Genomic DNA, 17,517 nt, shown 5'->3' with positions numbered 1-17,517 from the left:
TCAATAAACTTGCACCATGGTTTCACCTGCCGTGCCAGAAGATCAAACCCCGTGGAACCTCTGGATTGCGAGTCCAGTGTGCCCAACCGTGACATCCGCCAGTTGTGCCAGCTTCCTCCTCAATGTGCACAAGGGGAGATAATACTCAAGCTGGCCGCCCGCACATCGGTCGTGAACCCACGTGCTCCTGGCCAACCCTGCAGCCCAGTGGGTGTTTGTTGGATAGCGCAGCACGCCACGCGATCTCTGTGTGATCCACCAATCCTGTCCCCGCAGTGCTGGGATAATGGGTGGTGGGGGGGGCGTTAGGGCCTGTTGGCTGAGCAGGCGAGGGAGCTGTGCGGGTAGGCAGAGCGGGGTCACGTAATCTGCACCAGCCCGAACCACCGGTGCAGCTCGAGGAAGCGACGCGAGGAGTTTGTTTGGGTGGCAACGCGCTGAGATAGCGGCGGGAGGGAGGGCAGATTTCCCCGCTCGCGCAACGCGGCTCACCGCAGCCGCGAGCCATGGGAACATCCGACAACAACACAAACACGAAGGTTCCCCTTCGTAGCCCGCACAGACTTTTGGGGCAAGTGTTCTTAGCGAGTAGCACCGAATGGCACACGAGGGCGGTGGGGTGGCCAGCGCCGCGTCTTCGTCTCCCCAGTGGCGATGTTTACACAACGCGCCAGGAAATCATTTGAGACTGAGTTGACGTAGGGGAGGCCCAGCACCGGCTCTGATAATAATCGTGAGTGGTGTTGGTCGTGAGCGGCCATCAAACTCGGGTCGCTGCGTTCGTAGCGCAGCGCACTAACCACTCCGCTACGGCTCCCACATACACACAACTACAGAGGCAAAGATCTTTCGTATAGTTCTGAGGCAAGTGCTGTTGGCGAGCACACACTCTGACACGCACACACATTTGTACCCGGGCACAGTACTGGCGGAATATTTGTGCCTTGCCATGGCAATTAGACCACACTAAAAAAACTTGCAATGCAAGCTGAAGCTTACGAGGAGGATTGTCATCATTATGGTGGTTTTGTTCTTCTTCTGCCGATGATTACTCCGCTGGTTTACCCAGGAAAGCCTCACCGAGTCTCAAGCAAAGTTCTCTCACGCAGTTTCGGGGCGGTTTAGCTAATGCGTAATCCCAAATGAGTCATTTGCCAGGTACATTTTCACCGTAGTAGAGGTTTTTGGGGTTAGAGCGCTTCAATATAAACGTGTCGTTAAACCCTCCACCACCCGACACAGCCAATTAGTGAAGTACAACCACTGCTTTCGCTTCACCAAGAAGCAACACTGATTTTTCATTTGCGCCGATGAGGAAAATAATGTCGATGATGATGGTGAGCCGAGTTGACCCCTCTGACTGGGAGTTGAACCCACGACCTTATTGTGAGTCAAGAGCGACACAAAGTCACGAGGTCGATTTGTGTCTTGCCATGGCAATCAGAGCCGCATTGCCAAAAGCCGCAGCTGCTGCCGCTGCTGCCGATCGTTGTCAGCGCTGGGCACAAGCCAACCCAAGCAAAGTGCCAGGGACCTCAAGTAGCTGGAGGGGATCCCGGGTTCATAAGAAACAAAGCGAGGTGTTTATTATATCATAAAACGGCCGATTATTTTTTTCTCATCTATGTGTTGTTTGCATCTATTTTTTTCTTTAACCTCACTGCATCTCTAATTTGTTTATATTTAAGTCGTCTCACGATACCCCTGTCTCTTGTCTGTATCTCTTTGGTCATCTCACAAAGAGTTTATAAATTGAACGGGGGGACCCAAAAGATGGACCTACAGCAACCACTGCTATCACATAATGGTGCAGCCCTGCAGTTTCTTGTTCATCCCACTGTTGGCAGAAGGGCCTCCGTCCGAAAGAACTCTAAAGAGTCTACCCTTCCACCAGCCATTAACCCTGCCAGCCAACCAGCCAGCCAGCCAACCAGCTAGGTAACCAGCCATTCAGCCAGCCACCCAGCCAGCCACCCAGCCAGCCACCCAGCCAGCCACCCAGCCAGCCACCTAGCCAGCCACCCAGCCAGCCAGCCAGGTAGCTAGCTAATCAGCCAACCAGCCAGCCAGCCACTCAGCCAGCCACCCAACCAGCCTCCCACCCAGCCAACCAGCCATCCAGCCACTCAGCCAGCCACCCAACCAGCCACCCAGCAAGCTAATCAGCCAACCAGCTAGCCAGCCACCCATCCAGCCCCCCAGCCAGCCAGTCAACCACCCAGCCAGCCAACCAGCCGGCCAGCTAATCAGCCAACCAGCCACAGCCACTCAGCCAGCCACGCAGCCAACCAGCAAGCCAGCCAGTCACCCTGCCAGCCAGCCATACACCCACCCATCTGGCCAACCAGTCAGTCACCCACCCAGCTAGCCAGGCAGCCACCCACCCACTCACCCTGGCCCAATGTGATGTGTTTTGTTGTTTTGTGTGCCGCAGTACACACACCACCACCAGCAGCAGTAGAACTACCACGCATGGGTCGGGCGACGTTCATTTGGAGGACGTAGTCGCTCTCTGGTCCAGACCGTTTCACACTCAGTTGGTGGGAACGCATTGTACATAATATATTTATAATTCATGTATAAGTATACTGCTGATCTTTTGTTTTGTCTGGTTTTTTTTTTCAGATGACAAATATATGTAGGGCTAGTATTTCATGATTAGTTTAAGAAGAACAATGCAGTATGTTTACGTTCCACTGTTTTCGTTTCTGTGACCCCAAGCTGTGGCTCGTGACCCTATCTCTGGTCTGGGAACCTTCTACTAAAAGAGCCAGCAGTGAGCAGTGGTCGCTTCGCCGCTCGCTCTCCTAAGCTGGTCGGGCAGCTTGCGGGTCTCCAGCACGAGTTCAGAGGAAACCGCGTGGCCCTGCTTTTGTTCACTTAGCCAGAGCACGTGCAAAAACAGCCCAATACACGCGCACACAAAGACAAAGATCCCCCCGTATAGCCCTTAACAGACTGTTGGGGTAAGCGCTGTTAGCGAGCACTTGTGAAGGCCGGCACGGCACACGAGGGGGTGGGTGGCCAGCACCACGCCGGACCGCTTTTATCTCCCCAGTGGCGATGTTTACACACCGCACCAGATACACATTTTTTCAGGCTGAGTAGACCCAGGGGAGGCCCAAGACCGGTTCAGATAATCATCGCTGGTGTCGACCATGAATTGAACCCGGGTCGCCGGGTTCGTAACGCGGCGTGCAGACCGCTACGCCACCGGCTCCCCGTACACAGACAACAAAGATCCCCCGTATAGCCTTAACAGACTGTAGGGGCAAGTGCTGTTAGCGAGCACCTATGAAGGCCGGAACGGTACACGAGGGGGTGGGTGGCCAGCACCACGCCCGACCGCCTTTGTCTCCCTAGTGGCGATGTTTACACACCGCACCAGGTACTCATTTGAGGCTGAGTCGACCTAGGGGAGGCCCAGGACCGGTTCAGATAATCGTCACTGGTGTTTGCCGTGAACGGGAATCGAACTCGGGTAGCCAGGTCCGTAGTGCAGCGCGCTAACCACTACACTACCGCTCCCCGTACACAGACACGCACACACTCACACACACACAAGAGGAACAACACAACACACGCGCACATTCGCTCGCACGCTGCCACACAAACTGCACGGACCGCACACACCCACGTAGATGGGGAGAGATTGTGGTGCACATGGGGCGGGCAAAGCCGGATGCTGGGGGGGTTGTTGTTTTATGTTCGCGAGCATCTGACGCTGACGAGGTCTCAAACGCGGCACTTCGCCACCCCCAATGAGTCCGCCGCTCGCCGACGTCCGTCGCCAGAGCGTCACTCGAGTTCAGAACAACAAGTGAGGCCATGACGCTGCGCCGTCGAGGAAGCTTCTTCGATCTCTCACCAGTCTCGCGATCGGTGAGAGCAGCCTCATGCCCCCCCCCCCCGCTGCTTGCACCATCCATCGCTGCTGCCTGCCAGTGGCGGAACCACCGTGGAGGAGGGGGGGGGCGCGGAATTGACGTTTGTTATTTTACGAGCGAAAATACGTTGAATGTTTTTGTGTGAATGCGAAGGGAGGGAGCCCCCCTTTCAAAAGTAAGCTTTCTGAGGTGCGCGTCTGGTTGTCGGGGGGAATCTTTAGAAACGTTTATCATCTTCTGATTCCTTGTGAATTTACAAGCGCCCTTGTTCACGTGTGGCTGATACCGAGGCACGTTGGACCTCTTTCGCACCGTACGTAGCCAACCGCGCTGTCTAGAGATGTCGAGCAACACATTGAGGTGGTTGAGCCAGGCGATTGCGGCAGGAGTGGCGGAGTGAGGCTTCACTGTGGTGCCTCCTTCGTATTTGTGAGTCGGGCATTGAGTCTGTCTGTGTTCCCGTCGTCTGTTCTGGGTGACCACAATTGCACATCGGATGAGTTTTTATTTGTATTTTCCATTTGTGGAACAGGGAAACTGCAAGGCCAGGAGATGTTAACTCCGTTCGCCTGGTATGCAGGAGGTCGTGGGTTTGATCCCGGCCCTGACGCCTGTATGTTTGGAGTCTGCATGTCTCCCCCTGGTTGTGTGGATTTTTTTGCTGGGTCCTCCGTGCTGTTCTACATTTCTACGTAATAAACCACTCCATTTAGCCAGGTTGCTTCTGAAAAAATATCTATTTAGCTCAGTGGGCCTTACCTGGTCAGTAAAATAAAACACATTCTATTCTTACATGGTTTGCGTGCAGGTGCCATTCAGGCTTGTGGCCCTTAAGCTTCGTGGAAGATTGAAATCGGGGATCTTCTGCGTCGGGTCTCTCACAAGGCGGTGTTTGTGACTTGTGAACTCTAGCCGGCTTTCGAGGCTTCATCATCAGGGTCTCGCCGACGGTTTGTGCACCTTGTGGCCGCTCCGTTGGCTTGAGGAACTGGGGGGGGGGGGGCGACGCTGTTGGCCGTGCCGACTGAGAGGCCCGCTGCCCGTTGCTCAGCGTCGTCTATGGCAGTAGACAGTAGTAGTCGCAGTAAACTCACCCTGGTTGTTGAAAGTAGAAGCGTGAAGCCACATCGGATAAGAAAGACAAATTATATATGGACACCATATGAAAGTTTTTTTTTATGTAAACCCACCCAGTTTAAATTAGACACGTGCCTCGTAGGTGTGACATCCATCACGGCCTTGCTTCCATTCTGCTCTGTCCACGACATTTAATCAACAACTTTGCCTCGGATACTTCTCTCGGTTGCATCCAATTGTGTAAAGTGCTTACGTGCTGAGTTCTGCGTCTTCCCCGGCTTCTTGTATCTCTAACGTCCACAGACAAAACATGACATTCCGTCCGTTTTTTTCTTCCATTCCATGTCCAAGAAATCTAATTAGCCCTTTCTCGAAATGATTCTCGTGTTCTTAGCGTACCTGCTATCCGCAATCCATCAATCTTACTCATCTTGTCTGTCCATGCCATAAAAAAAAACACATTTCTGTTGCTTTTAGTTTGCTGCGTAGGATCTGTGTAATGGTACAAACTTCCATAATAGAGGTTTTTGGGTTAGATCGCATAAATAGAAATGTGTCGTTAAACCCGCCACCACCCGACACAGCCAATTGGTGAGGTTTGTTACGTAAACAGAATGTGTCGAACCTTCACAACCGTACATGAGAACAGCCCTGCAGTATGTAACAGTACAGTATTCCACTCCTTGCTCTCATTAATCATTTATTACTTTTCCAATATAGATCCCATTTTCGGAAATGCATCTTTTGCCAATGCTATTCTTCTGTTTATCTCCGTGACGTGCTTTCCATCTACAGTTATCACGCCACCTAACGCGTTACAATGCTCCGCCTGCTTAACGCCGGTGTCACTCTGACTCGTACTGGACTTTCAGGAGTAACTTTCCTCATTGACATGACCATCATACACGCAGTTTTTTTTTTACATGTGATTGTTTATCCTTTCTTTCGACTTTATAACGTTATTTTATCCAGCTCGTTTAGCAAATCGCTCTCGGCTTCTGCTCGCACACCCTGCTCTAACTCCTCTCCTCATGCACAGAAACTCACCCAGCCTCTCCCCCAACTCTTAACGGCTGCCGTTAACCACGGTGACGAGATGTTAACTACATCGCCTGGTATACGGGAGGCCGTGGGTTCGATCGCGACCCTGACGCCTGTTTATTTGGAGTTGTTCTTCTGGTTTTTCCCTCCACATATAGAAACATGTGTTTCTATTACCTGGTTGCTATGCATTCCCACGTCATGAGCCACTTCGTTGTGACCAGGTCGCTTCTGAAGAAGAGCTCTATAGCCCAGTGGGTCTAACCTGCTAAAATAAAGTAGTTTAGTCTTTTTTAAATAGGTAAGGCCCACTGAGCTATTGAGCTCTTTTTTCAGAAGCGACCTGGCTATCACAAATGATCATCACGTGGACATTTATAGCTTCCAAATAGTCGAAACAGATGTTGATCTAAATGTGGAGGGAAACAGGAGAACCCGTGGAAAAAGTCACGTGACCACGTGGAGAGAGACATGCAAACTCCAATAAACCGGCGTCAGGGTCGGGATCGAACTCACGACCTCCTGCATACCAGGCGAGGTAATTAACAACTCACCACCACGGCGCCCAATGAGCTTTCATGGTCACTCTCGGACCTTCTCCATCTGGATCAGGGGTCAGCAACCTGCGGCTCCGGAGCCGCGTGCGGCTCTTTAAGGGACTGCTGCTTCGTGACCGTTATTTATTTCAGCACCACCACCGTCTCGAATTCACCACGATGCTTTGCGGCCTCTTGAAAGTTTGAGTTGTTAATTTTTTACCGAATTCAGAAAAAATGGCTCTTCTTGTTATTTTGGTTTTTGACCCCTGGCTTAGATAATAAAAAAAATCGCGAGTAACATCATGAATTCTGCATTTTTCTCACTAAAACACACCTACAGTAGCAATATTTCTGAACTCACAATTGTCTGTTCACTCAGCATTCTGTAAATGTGGCATTGTTTCAATCACAACGCCACACACCTGTTGTTCCTTTGCAATTTCTGGATGTAACTTATGTCCTTACTCTTTCCACGAACACTCTCAATATTATTTGAGCAATGTGGCTTATTAGACTTGTTGCTCCGTACAATTCACATTCTTCTGCACGAGGTTATTGTGGGAGAGCAATGAATATTGATTTGCCCAGATTCGTCTAGGGTCCCCACTGTGGTGAGATGTTAACTCCCTCGCCTGGTATACAGGAGGTCGTGGGTTCGACCCCGACGCCTGCTGTATATCTTTCAGTTTGCATGCTCTCCCCGTGCTCACGTGCATTTTTCTCTGGGTTCTCTGGTTTTTCCCTCCACATTTAGAATCAACGTGCATTTAGAGCATTTAGCTGTTTACATTTCCACGTGATAAGCCACTTCGTTTGGCTATCATTTGTGGCCAGGTCGCTTCTGAAAAAAAGCTAGATCGTTCAGTGGGTCTTACCTGGTGAAATAAAACAAAGGTTTATAGTATTTTCTGGTATCCATCCCGGGTCACAAAGTGCATTCGCTGCTTTTGTCACTTGTTCCACAATCATCAAGCTCTCTAATGTCTACCGAGATATTATCTGGTCCCCTGTCGCCTTGCCATCTGTCATGTTCCTGATGGGGCGTCAAAGTTCATCTTTTAAAATCACCAAGACACCACGAACACAATCGGCAGACGTAATCACGAAAACGTGGAATTTATTTAAAGACCTCTCCAATCTCGATACACTTATTACATCTTTTAAAACTCTCCTCTGTAATTTGTTTTAGTATTATTCGACTCGTCTACCCAGGAACGCATCACTGAGTCTGAAGACTCGTTTACCCAGGAGGCTCCTGCCAAGGTTTTTTCGCTGTAAGGGGAACGATTTTGCTGCCGCGTGTGATCCCAGTTGCGTTATGTGCAGGCACGTTTTTCAGCGTGGGAATATTTGGTCGATACGAGTCACATTGCGCGTGGTGGTGGTGGTTTTTGTTGTTGTTTATCTATGGGAGAAAACCAGAGGACCCCGGGAAATAAACTCAAATGCAGAACCGGGGGGTTGGGAGTGGGGGGGGCGGACATACAAACTCCACACGGGGAACGACGCCATCCCAAAGTCTAAAATCAAAACGCGGTTCCGTTCCGGCTGTGCGAGGTGGCAGGAGCATTGCCACTGAGGAATCGTTTGTCACAATATTCGGTCAGCCGTTGGGAACGACGTCAAGGTATTGCACCCCGCGTATTGGGATCAGAATATTTATTTATACCGGCTGTGTCGTGTGGTGGAGGGTTACGACACATTTATACTTACGCGATCTAAGCCAAAAACCTTTAATATGAATCATATTTGTCGCAAAAGCCTACGTGTTAAACTCGCTATAAACTTATTTTTCACAGATGTCCACTAGGGGCACGGGGGAAGAACGTTACAACAACAAACGATACAAAAACACGATAGGAGTGCAAAGTACAAGAAAGGTAAACAAATCATCCAAACACAAACAAATTCAACACTAAACCATCCCCATCCTAGCGGGCAAAGACCACTGAGGTATCAACTTATTTTTCAAAACGACCTACCCACGAATGATAGCTCAACAAAGTGTCCCCGTCATTTGGTGGACTCTGAGAGCCACGCGGCACGACCGCGACAACCCACACAGGACAGTTGGGGCTCGGGGAGACACCAGCGGGGTGTCCATACGCACGTAGATCCGCGTGCACGTTGAGGGTGGGTGGGGGGGGGCCTTGCCTGCCATCAGTTGGCATGAGCGAGAGGACAGGCGCTCACAGGGCCGGCGCCTCTCACCTGTCGACCGAGGACCAAAACCGTTCGACCACCATGGCGGGATCAGGCCTCTGCGTGGGTTTCGTGTGCTCGCGTCTCGGCCAATCGGTGGCATCTTCACAGCGACGACGGCAACAACAAAGATCCGCTGGAGACGGTTACCGGGCCCCTGACTCTCGGAACTGGTAACCAAATCTGAAATGGTTACCGGGGTTACCGGCTACCATTTGTAACGATGCGAGTAATTAGCTAGCACAGGAGCGCTGTGGTGGCTGTGTGTGTAGCGGTTAACGCGCTGCGCTACGAACCCGACGGCCCGAGTTCGAATCCCGCTCACGGCTAACACCAAGTGACGATTAGCTGAACGGTTCTGGGCCTCCCCTAGGTCGACTCAGCCTCAAATAAGTACCTGGTGCGGTGTGTAAACATCGCAACTGGGGAGTGGTGCTGGCCGCAAACCACCTCGTGTACCGTTCCGGCCTTCATAGGTGCTCGCTAACGGCACTTGCCCCAACAGTCTGTTAAAGGCTGTACGGGGGCTCTTTGCCTTTGTGTGGGGTGTGAGCTAACTGTGCTGTGTGTCTGTGTGTCTGTGTGCACCTGCAGAGGACCAGCAGTTTCGGGGGATTTGACCTTTCCGCCCGGGTCAGTGGCTCTACCTCTTCTGATAAGGCGAACTCACCCACCAAGCATGTACGCCACCTGCACCTGCACCCACTCACCTACCGAGCATGCACCAGCACGCTCTCACACATTCACTCATTGGGTAAAGCCACAGAGAGCCACCGCCCCCGTGCTGTGAGACGGCCGCTGCCGCCCCCAGGGCTCCGTGGCGAGGGGGGACGACTCGACGCTGGACGTTCGCGGGAGTCGGCGTGCCGGTGGTGGCGGCGGCGCCGACAGCTTCCTGGGCAAGAAGGTGAAGTCGGTGCGCGAGTCGGTGCGCAAGACGGTCACCAAGCTCACCAAGGCCAACTACGAGGTGCTGGTGAGTGGCCCACGCCGACGACACACAGGGCCCACGTCGGGGGCACACTGGGGGCACACCGGCGACACACCGGGGGCACACTGGGTGCGCCGTAGGGAGGGAACGCGTCACAAATGACGTGTCGCTGTAATTGGATAATAATAATGTGAATGTTTAGTGTCATGTATTGGCGCCATGCAAATTGCATCGAACGCCACATCACGCGCAGCTGGAAAACAGCAGCCAAGCAGTGAGCCGGCACTACTAACAGTTGCCCAAGCTCTGCAGTCCCTCGATATATTAAGATGGTTTCAGCCAATAAACGAGGGTTCATGCAATGTGGGAGGAACCTGAAGCATGCGGGGAAACGCTTACAGAACCGCGAGATGATGCCACTCCCCACTTTGCCGTACCACCTTCTGGACAGCTAAGGGTATGGCACCACCACGACGCTCACGGGATGGGAGTTTTACAACATTCGTGCAGTGCTCCACCAACCCTTGTTGCCTCCTCAGTGCTGGATTAGAGGCCACGTGGATAGCCGCCACCGTCTGGCTTATCCCGTCAAAGTGAGATGGTTCAGTGACAGTCCTCATATCTCGACTATATTTATATTTTACCAGGTAAGGCCCCACTGAGCTATGTAGCTCCTTTTCAGAAGTGACCTGGCCACAAGTGATAGGTCAACGAAGCGGCTTATCATCATCACGTGGACATTTGTCGCAGCCAAATACTCTGAACGCGTGATGTTGATTCTAAATGTGGAAGGAAAAACCGGAGGACTCACAGGGAGAGAGACACGCAAACTCAAAATATACAGCAGTCGTGAGGGTCGGGATCGAACTCGTGACCCTCCTGTACACCAGGCGATGCAGTTAACATCTCACCACCGTGGCACTCTAATTACCGAGGTCAAACTCAACGCAGGTTACCTTTTAGAGAGTACAGGTGCCGCACACGTCACCATCGCGTTACACAACTTTGCTGAACTTGAGCAGGCATCGTCAGGGTCGGCATCGAACCCACGACCTCCCTGTATACCAGGCGAGGTAGTCAACATCTCCCAGCCACCGTGGCGCCCCACGGGGTCAACCCCTCCCATTGCCCGGATCAACCTGCGGGCGAGGGGACGCCGCACGAATCTCCACCGCCAATCTCTCCTCCTCCCTCCCTCCCTCCTTTTTTTTTTAAAACGATCAGACGAGAAAGATGCTCAGTCTTTCGGCACTTTACTTCGTTCATCATGTCGTTTGTTTGTGTTTTTTTTTTAATCAAAGATTTAATGCGAGTTTCCCGTGTAACATTAGTCCCATTATGTGTTACGGTGTTCATTGACACCAATAAGAAAACAATTCACCCTCAAAATACCCATCACCAGATCCCCTGCTGCTGCGCTAGCAGCACCATAGCGGCGAAGGCACCTGCCTGACCTCCCTCCCCTCCCTCCCCTCCCCTCCCCTCCCTCCCCTCCCCTCCCTCCCCTCCCCTCCCTCCCCTCCTCTTTTTACCATTCTTTTATTAAATTTCTTCTAAATCCCTAAGCAAGCTTGAACATTACAATAATTAAAAAGAACATCAGCTGCAATACACAGTAACTACTTACTGCAGACCTTATGGCATATCAGGTGACCAAACACAGCACTGAGTAAACAGCCAGCACACGGGGATGGTCGGTACCCAAAACATGTAGTACCTAGGTAAGCAATGGCAGTGAGCACACCCTCATGGGGAGCCAACCCGACGCCAAACAGTCAAAAAAACTTAAAGAAAAACCCCGCGGAAAGTACTGCTCTCTCTTTTCCACAAGCAGGTACACAGCATAAAAACAAAATCTACAAACATTCTCAAAATTCGGCGCATATGCACACAAATTACATAGGATCTGGTTGTTATACATTAGGTCTACTCAGATTATATTGTCCCCTGTGATATAAAATACTCCACTAATATACCAATTGCAACAGGAGACAACCGTAGCTCAAACTTGAGTTTACTAATTGGGTATGCCCTTGAGAATTAAGTCATCATTCAAGGATGTTGGCATCTAGGATCCCATCTTATGACTGGTTGGTTTAGATGCCTTTACTTTGAGTAAGTCCAGGCAAAGGTGGCAACTCCAGCCTTTCCCTGGGTACTCAGACATGGCAGGGCTGAAACAATACATGTGATAAACACGGTCGCAGTCATTGCAAAACAGCAGCTGGTCGTCATTCTCATCGGCGCCGCAAATGTTGCAGCGCTTGCACTCAATGCACTGCCAACGGTAAGTCTTGATGGCGGTGATCATGTTTGAAGTGTACTCCAAACAGGACGGGTGTGCAGGACGTCCACAGTCGGAGCAGGAAACCAATTCTTCCGGTTGTCCCGTCTCCTTGTTCTCCAAATCGCAGTAGTTGCTAGGGTTTGCCAGCCCATCAGGACCTTTTTTGGCTTTGAGGTCCTCCGAGCGGCGCGTGACAGGTGTGGCGGGCCGCGAGTCCTTGTCCTCGCCCTCCTCATCCACTAAGCGGCTGTGCGTGTAATGACAGCCCGGCCCAGGGCGGTTCTTGTACCGCTGTCTGCAAACGTCGCAAATGTCGCCTGCAAACAGCTTGCCTTTATCCTCCTGTGCTGCTGCTTCATTCTTCTTCCTGGTCCCCGCTGCTGCCTCGCCGGGGTCCTGTTTGGGCTCCTCCGTGCTCTTGGCTGCTCGCGTTTCCTGGGATCCCTCGGCCCCCTCGCTGGGCGCGTCGTCGAGGTCTGAAGTGCGACCCTCTTCACTTGTGTCCTTCGCCACTTCGCAGATTGCGGTTTCCTCCGCTTCCATCTCAGGCTCCATATTTTCATCAGGCGTCTTGCACTTGAGCTTGGTTCTTGCACGGGGCTTCTTCCCTCTGCGTATCCCACTTCTAGGGGCATCTGGGATGGCGAAGACCCCGTCCTTGCCACCAGTGCTCTCCGCATCTCCCCCAGGCGTCGGTGCGATGTCCGACTCCAACTCTGGGAGATCTTTAAAGGGACTGACCTCATCCCCACTGGTCTCTGGAGATAATGAAGCCGAGTCTTCCGTAAATTTCCTCTTCAGAGGTCCGGCTGTCGATGATGACTGGGTGGCTGGCTGAGCCTCAGTCTCCATGTCAGTAGCTGGGGTTGGAGCGGGGTCTACCGCCACCTCGTGTGATCTCCGTGGTGAGGGACCCTCTCCTGAGTCACTTGTTGGGTGTGCCTCTTTATCACCCTTTTCCACCGTTGTCTCGCTGGTAGATTGGGCATTTGCTGTCATCGGGCAGTGTTTTTTAACATGCCCCTCTGCTTTGCAAAGGTTGCATTTTAGCACATCCTTGCAGTAAAACAGCCTATGGGCCCTTCCTCCATTCATGACCACAAAGGAGCCCTCTTCAAGCTGCCCATTGGGCACCAGCATGTAGACCTGCCTTCTAAAAGACAAGACATGCCTCAAGGCAGGATTTTTGAGGCCCAGAGGCACACGCTGAAGGTTGGAAGTCAGCGTGCCCAACTTAGCCAGGTGATCTTGGATGTCTTTATCGGGAATGTAGGGGGGGACGTTGGATACGATCACGCGTACCGACGGTGATGACATTGGCTCCAAGGTAAGGTGCCAATCGCCAACCGTCAGCCCCTTCTCCATGGCGGCATTTGCCACCTTTTCAGACTCCATGAAGAAAACCACTCTTCCGCTCACCTTGGAGGCGTACCTTATCGAGCCCCCTGGCACGATGGCGCGCAGCGCATCCACGTAAACTTCAATCGGAACATCGTGAGAAGCCGGGCAGCGGATCCCAGCCTCCCGGGGAGGCTCTGGGTGCTGCTGCAGGCGCCTTGCAGACCCCAGAGACGGGTCTTGCGTTGGTGCGGTAGCTTTCGCGTACGTTGTTGCGGGTCGGGTGGACATCTTCACGTGTGTGAGATGTCACACACAACTACGAAAGCAAACCTCTCTACTTTCTAAAGTCAGGAAAAAATTACCAAAAAAACAAGAAACGTAACAAAAATTTCATATAAAGATGGTCAAATCTGTGTTATGACCACCTTCTGCCGATTATTGTTACTGCTGCCCACCCAAAGCTCCCCTGGAGAGAGTACAATTATTTTAAGTCCTTGGTTTTTTTTACAAGAGGAAGAAAAAAACGAAAACGTAGGAAAAAAAAGCACACCAATAAAAATAAAATAATGTAAACACGCTCGCAGCAATAAACAAGAGGGGATTCTAAAGGGGATGTCTGCCCTGCACCCACACCGGCCGGTGTGGTACAGTGCGAACACGGGTGTGAAACACGTGGGAGCACACCAGACAAAGGAACGAAAAAAGACACGAAAAAGAATCACAAAACTCAAAGATTACTAAAGGAACTCAAGATCGAAAAGAAAGCAAAGAAAAGCGTGATTATGAAATCAACTATCAAAATAAAAGTAGAGGATTGTGCGGAAAAACAAACAAACACACCTTTCCACTGCAGTGAGCGCAGCCGCGCACCTGACAGTGAAAACAACAGAAAAGAACAAAGAAAGAAAGAGAAAGGAAGTCTAAATTAACAAACAAACTGATCACAAAAGTGTATAAAGCAAGACACTTACTGTTGGTAAAAAGAAATCCCGAAAAAAGGGTGAGAAAAATAAAGTTTTTAGAGGTAAAGGCCGGAGCTCTGGGTGAACGCGTCTCCCTCCCTCCCTCCTTCCCTCCCTCCCTCCTTTTTTTTAAACGATCAGACGAGAAAGATGCTCAGTCTTTCGGCACTTTACTTCGTTCATCATGTCGTTTGTTTGTATTTTTTTTAATCAAAGATTTAACGCGAGTTTCCCGTGTAACATTAGTCCCATTGTGTGTTACCGGTGTTCATAGACACCAATAAGAAAAACAAATCAACCTCAAAATACCCATCGCCAGATCCCCTGCTGCTGCGCTACCAGCACCATAGCGGCGAAGGCACCTGCCTGACTTCCCTCCCCTCCCCTCCCTCCCCTTTTTTTACCATTCTTTTATTGAATTTCTTCTAAATCCCTAAGTAAGCTTGAACATTACAATAATTAAAAAGAACATCAGCTGCAATAGACAGTAACTACTTACTGCAGACCTTGGCATATCAGGTGACCAAACACAGCACTGAGTAAACAACCAGCACACGGGGATGGTCGGTACCCAAAACATGTAGTACCTAGGTAAGCAATGGCAGTGAGCACACCCTCATGGGGAGCCAACCCGACGCCAAACAGTCAAAAAAAACTTACAAAAAAACCTGCGGAAAGTACTGCTCTCTCTTTTCCACAAGCAGGTACACAGCATACAAATTAAATCTACAAACATTCTCAAAATTCGGCGCATATACACACAAATTACATAGGATCTGGTTATTGTACATTAGGTCTACTCAGATTCTATTGTTCCCCTGTGATATAAAATACTCCACTAATATACCAATTGCAACAGGAGACAACCGTGGCTCAAACTTGGGTTTACTAATTGGGTATGCCCTTGAGAATTGAGTCATCATTCAAGGATGTTGGCATCTAGTATCCCATCTTATGACTGGTTGGTTTAGATGCCTTTACTTTGAGTAAGTCCAGGCAAAGGCGGCAACTCCAGCCTTCCCCTGGGTACTCAGACATGGCAGGGCTGAAACAATACATGCGATAAACACGGTCGCAGTCATTGCAAAACAGCAGCTGGTCGCCATTCTCATAGGCGCCGCAAATATTGCAGCGCTTGCAATCAATGCACTGCCAACGGTAAGTCTTGATGGCGGTGCTCATGTTTGAAGTGTACTCCAAACAGGACGGGTGTGCAGAAACTCCACAATCGGAACAGGAAACCAATTCTTCCGATTGTCCCGTCTCCTTGTTCTCCAAATCGCAGTAGTTGCTAGGGTTTGCCAGCCCATCAGGACCTTTTTTGGCTTTGAGGTCCTCCGAGCGGCGCGTGACAGGTGTGGCGGGCCGCGAGTCCTTGTCCTCGCCCTCCTCATCCACTAAGCGGCTGTGCGTGTAATGACAGCCCAGCCCAGGGCGGTTCTTGTACCGCTTCCCGCAAAGGTCGCAAATGTCGCATGCAAACGGCTTGCCTTTATCCTCCTGTGCTGCTGCTTCATTCTTCTTCCTGGTCCCAGCTGCTGCCTTGCCGGGGTCCTGTTTGGGCTCCTCCGTGCTCTTGGCTGCTCGCGTTTCCTGGGAGCCCTCGGCCCCCTTGCTGGGCGCGCCGTCGAGGTCTGAAGTGCGACCCTCTTCATTTGTGTCCTTCTCCACTTTGCAGATTGCGGTTTCCCCCGCTTCCATCTCAGGCTCCAGATTTTCATCAGACGTCTTGCGCTTGAGCTTGGTTCCTGCACGGGGCTTCTTCCCTCTGCGTGTCCCACTTCTAGGGGCATCTGGGATGGCGAAGACCCCGTCCTTGCCACCAGTGCTCTCCGCATCTCCCTCAGGCGTCGGTGCGATGTCCGACTCCAACTCTGGGAGATCTTTAAAGGGACTGACCTCATCCTCACTGGTCTCTGGAGATAATGAAGCCGAGTCCTCCGTAAATTTCCTCTTCAGATGTCCGGCTGTCGATGACGGCTCGGTGGCTGGCTGAGCCTCGGTCTCCATGGCCGTAGCTGGGGTTGGAGCAGGGTCTACCGCCACCTCGTGTGATCTCCGTGGTGAGGGACCCTCTCCTGAGTCACTTGTTGGGTGTGCCTCTTTATCACCCTTTTCCACCGTTGTCTCGCTGTTAGATTGGGCATTTGCTGTCATCGGGCAGTGTTTTTTAACATGCCCCTCAGCTTTGCAAAGGTTGCATTTTAGCACGTCCTTGCAGTAAAACAGCTTATGGGCCCTTCCTCCATTCATGACCACAAAGGAGCCCTCTTCAAGCTGCCCATTGGGCACCAGCATGTAGACCTGCCTTCTAAAAGACAAGACATGCCTCAAGGCAGGATTTTTAAGGCCCAGAGGCACACGCTGAAGGTTGGAAGTCAGCGTGCCCAACTTAGCTAGGTGATCTTGGATGTCTTTATCGGGAATGTAGGGGGGGACATTGGATACGATCACGCGTACCGACGGTGATGACATTGGCTCCAAGGTAAGGTGCCAATCGCCAACCGTCAGCCCCTTCTCCATGGCGGCGTTTGCCACCTTTTCAGACTCCATGAAGAAAACCACTCTTCCGCTCACCTTGGAGGCGTACCTTATCGAGCCCCCTGGCACGATGGCGCGCAGCGCATCCACGTAAACTTCAATCGGAACATCGTGAGAAGCCGGGCAGCGGATCCCAGCCTCGCGTGGAGGCTCCGGGTGCTGCTGCAGGCACCTTGCAGACCCCAGAGACGGGCCTTGCGTAGGTGCGGTAGCTTTCGCGTACGTTGTTGCGGGTCGGGTGGACATCTTCACGTGTGTGAGATGTCACACACAACTACGAAAGCAAACCTCTCTACTTTCTAAAGTCAGGAAAAAATTACCAAAAAAAAAACAAGAAACGTAACAAAAAAATTTATATAAAGATGGTCAAATCTGTGTTATGACCACCTTCTGCTAATTATTGTTACTGCTGCCCACCCAAAGCTCCCCTGGAGAGAGTACAATTATTTTAAGTCCTTGGTTTTTGTTTTTTTACAAGAGGAAAAAAAACCGAAAACGTAGGAAAAAAGCACACCAATAAAAATAAAATAATGTAAACACGCTCGCAGCAATAAACAAGAGGGGATTCTAAAGGGGATGTCTGCCCTGCACCCACACCGGCCGGTGTGGTACAGTGCGAACACGGGTGTGAAACACGTGGGAGCACACCAGACAAAGGAACGAAAAAAGACACGAAAAAGAATCACAAAACTCAAAGATTGCTAAAGGA

At 51.2% G+C, this 17,517-nt stretch overlaps 1 protein-coding gene across 1 annotated transcript in view; it reads left to right on the top strand.

The window, feature by feature from the left end:
* The window catches only part of LOC144947786 (uncharacterized), a 341,697-nt gene that overhangs the window by 297,013 nt on the left and 27,167 nt on the right, over positions 1-17,517 (top strand). Inside the window, exons 13-14 of the mRNA XM_078877139.1 lie at positions 9,341-9,427; positions 9,558-9,722. Of these exons, the coding sequence (XP_078733265.1) occupies positions 9,341-9,427; positions 9,558-9,722 (252 nt within the window). The remainder of the gene's footprint in view (positions 1-9,340; positions 9,428-9,557; positions 9,723-17,517) is intronic.

This window comes from Lampetra fluviatilis, chromosome 47, assembly GCF_964198595.1.
Source record: "Lampetra fluviatilis chromosome 47, kcLamFluv1.1, whole genome shotgun sequence".
Lineage (NCBI taxonomy): Eukaryota > Metazoa > Chordata > Hyperoartia > Petromyzontiformes > Petromyzontidae > Lampetra > Lampetra fluviatilis.
This window is presented reverse-complemented; position numbering and strand designations above follow the sequence as displayed.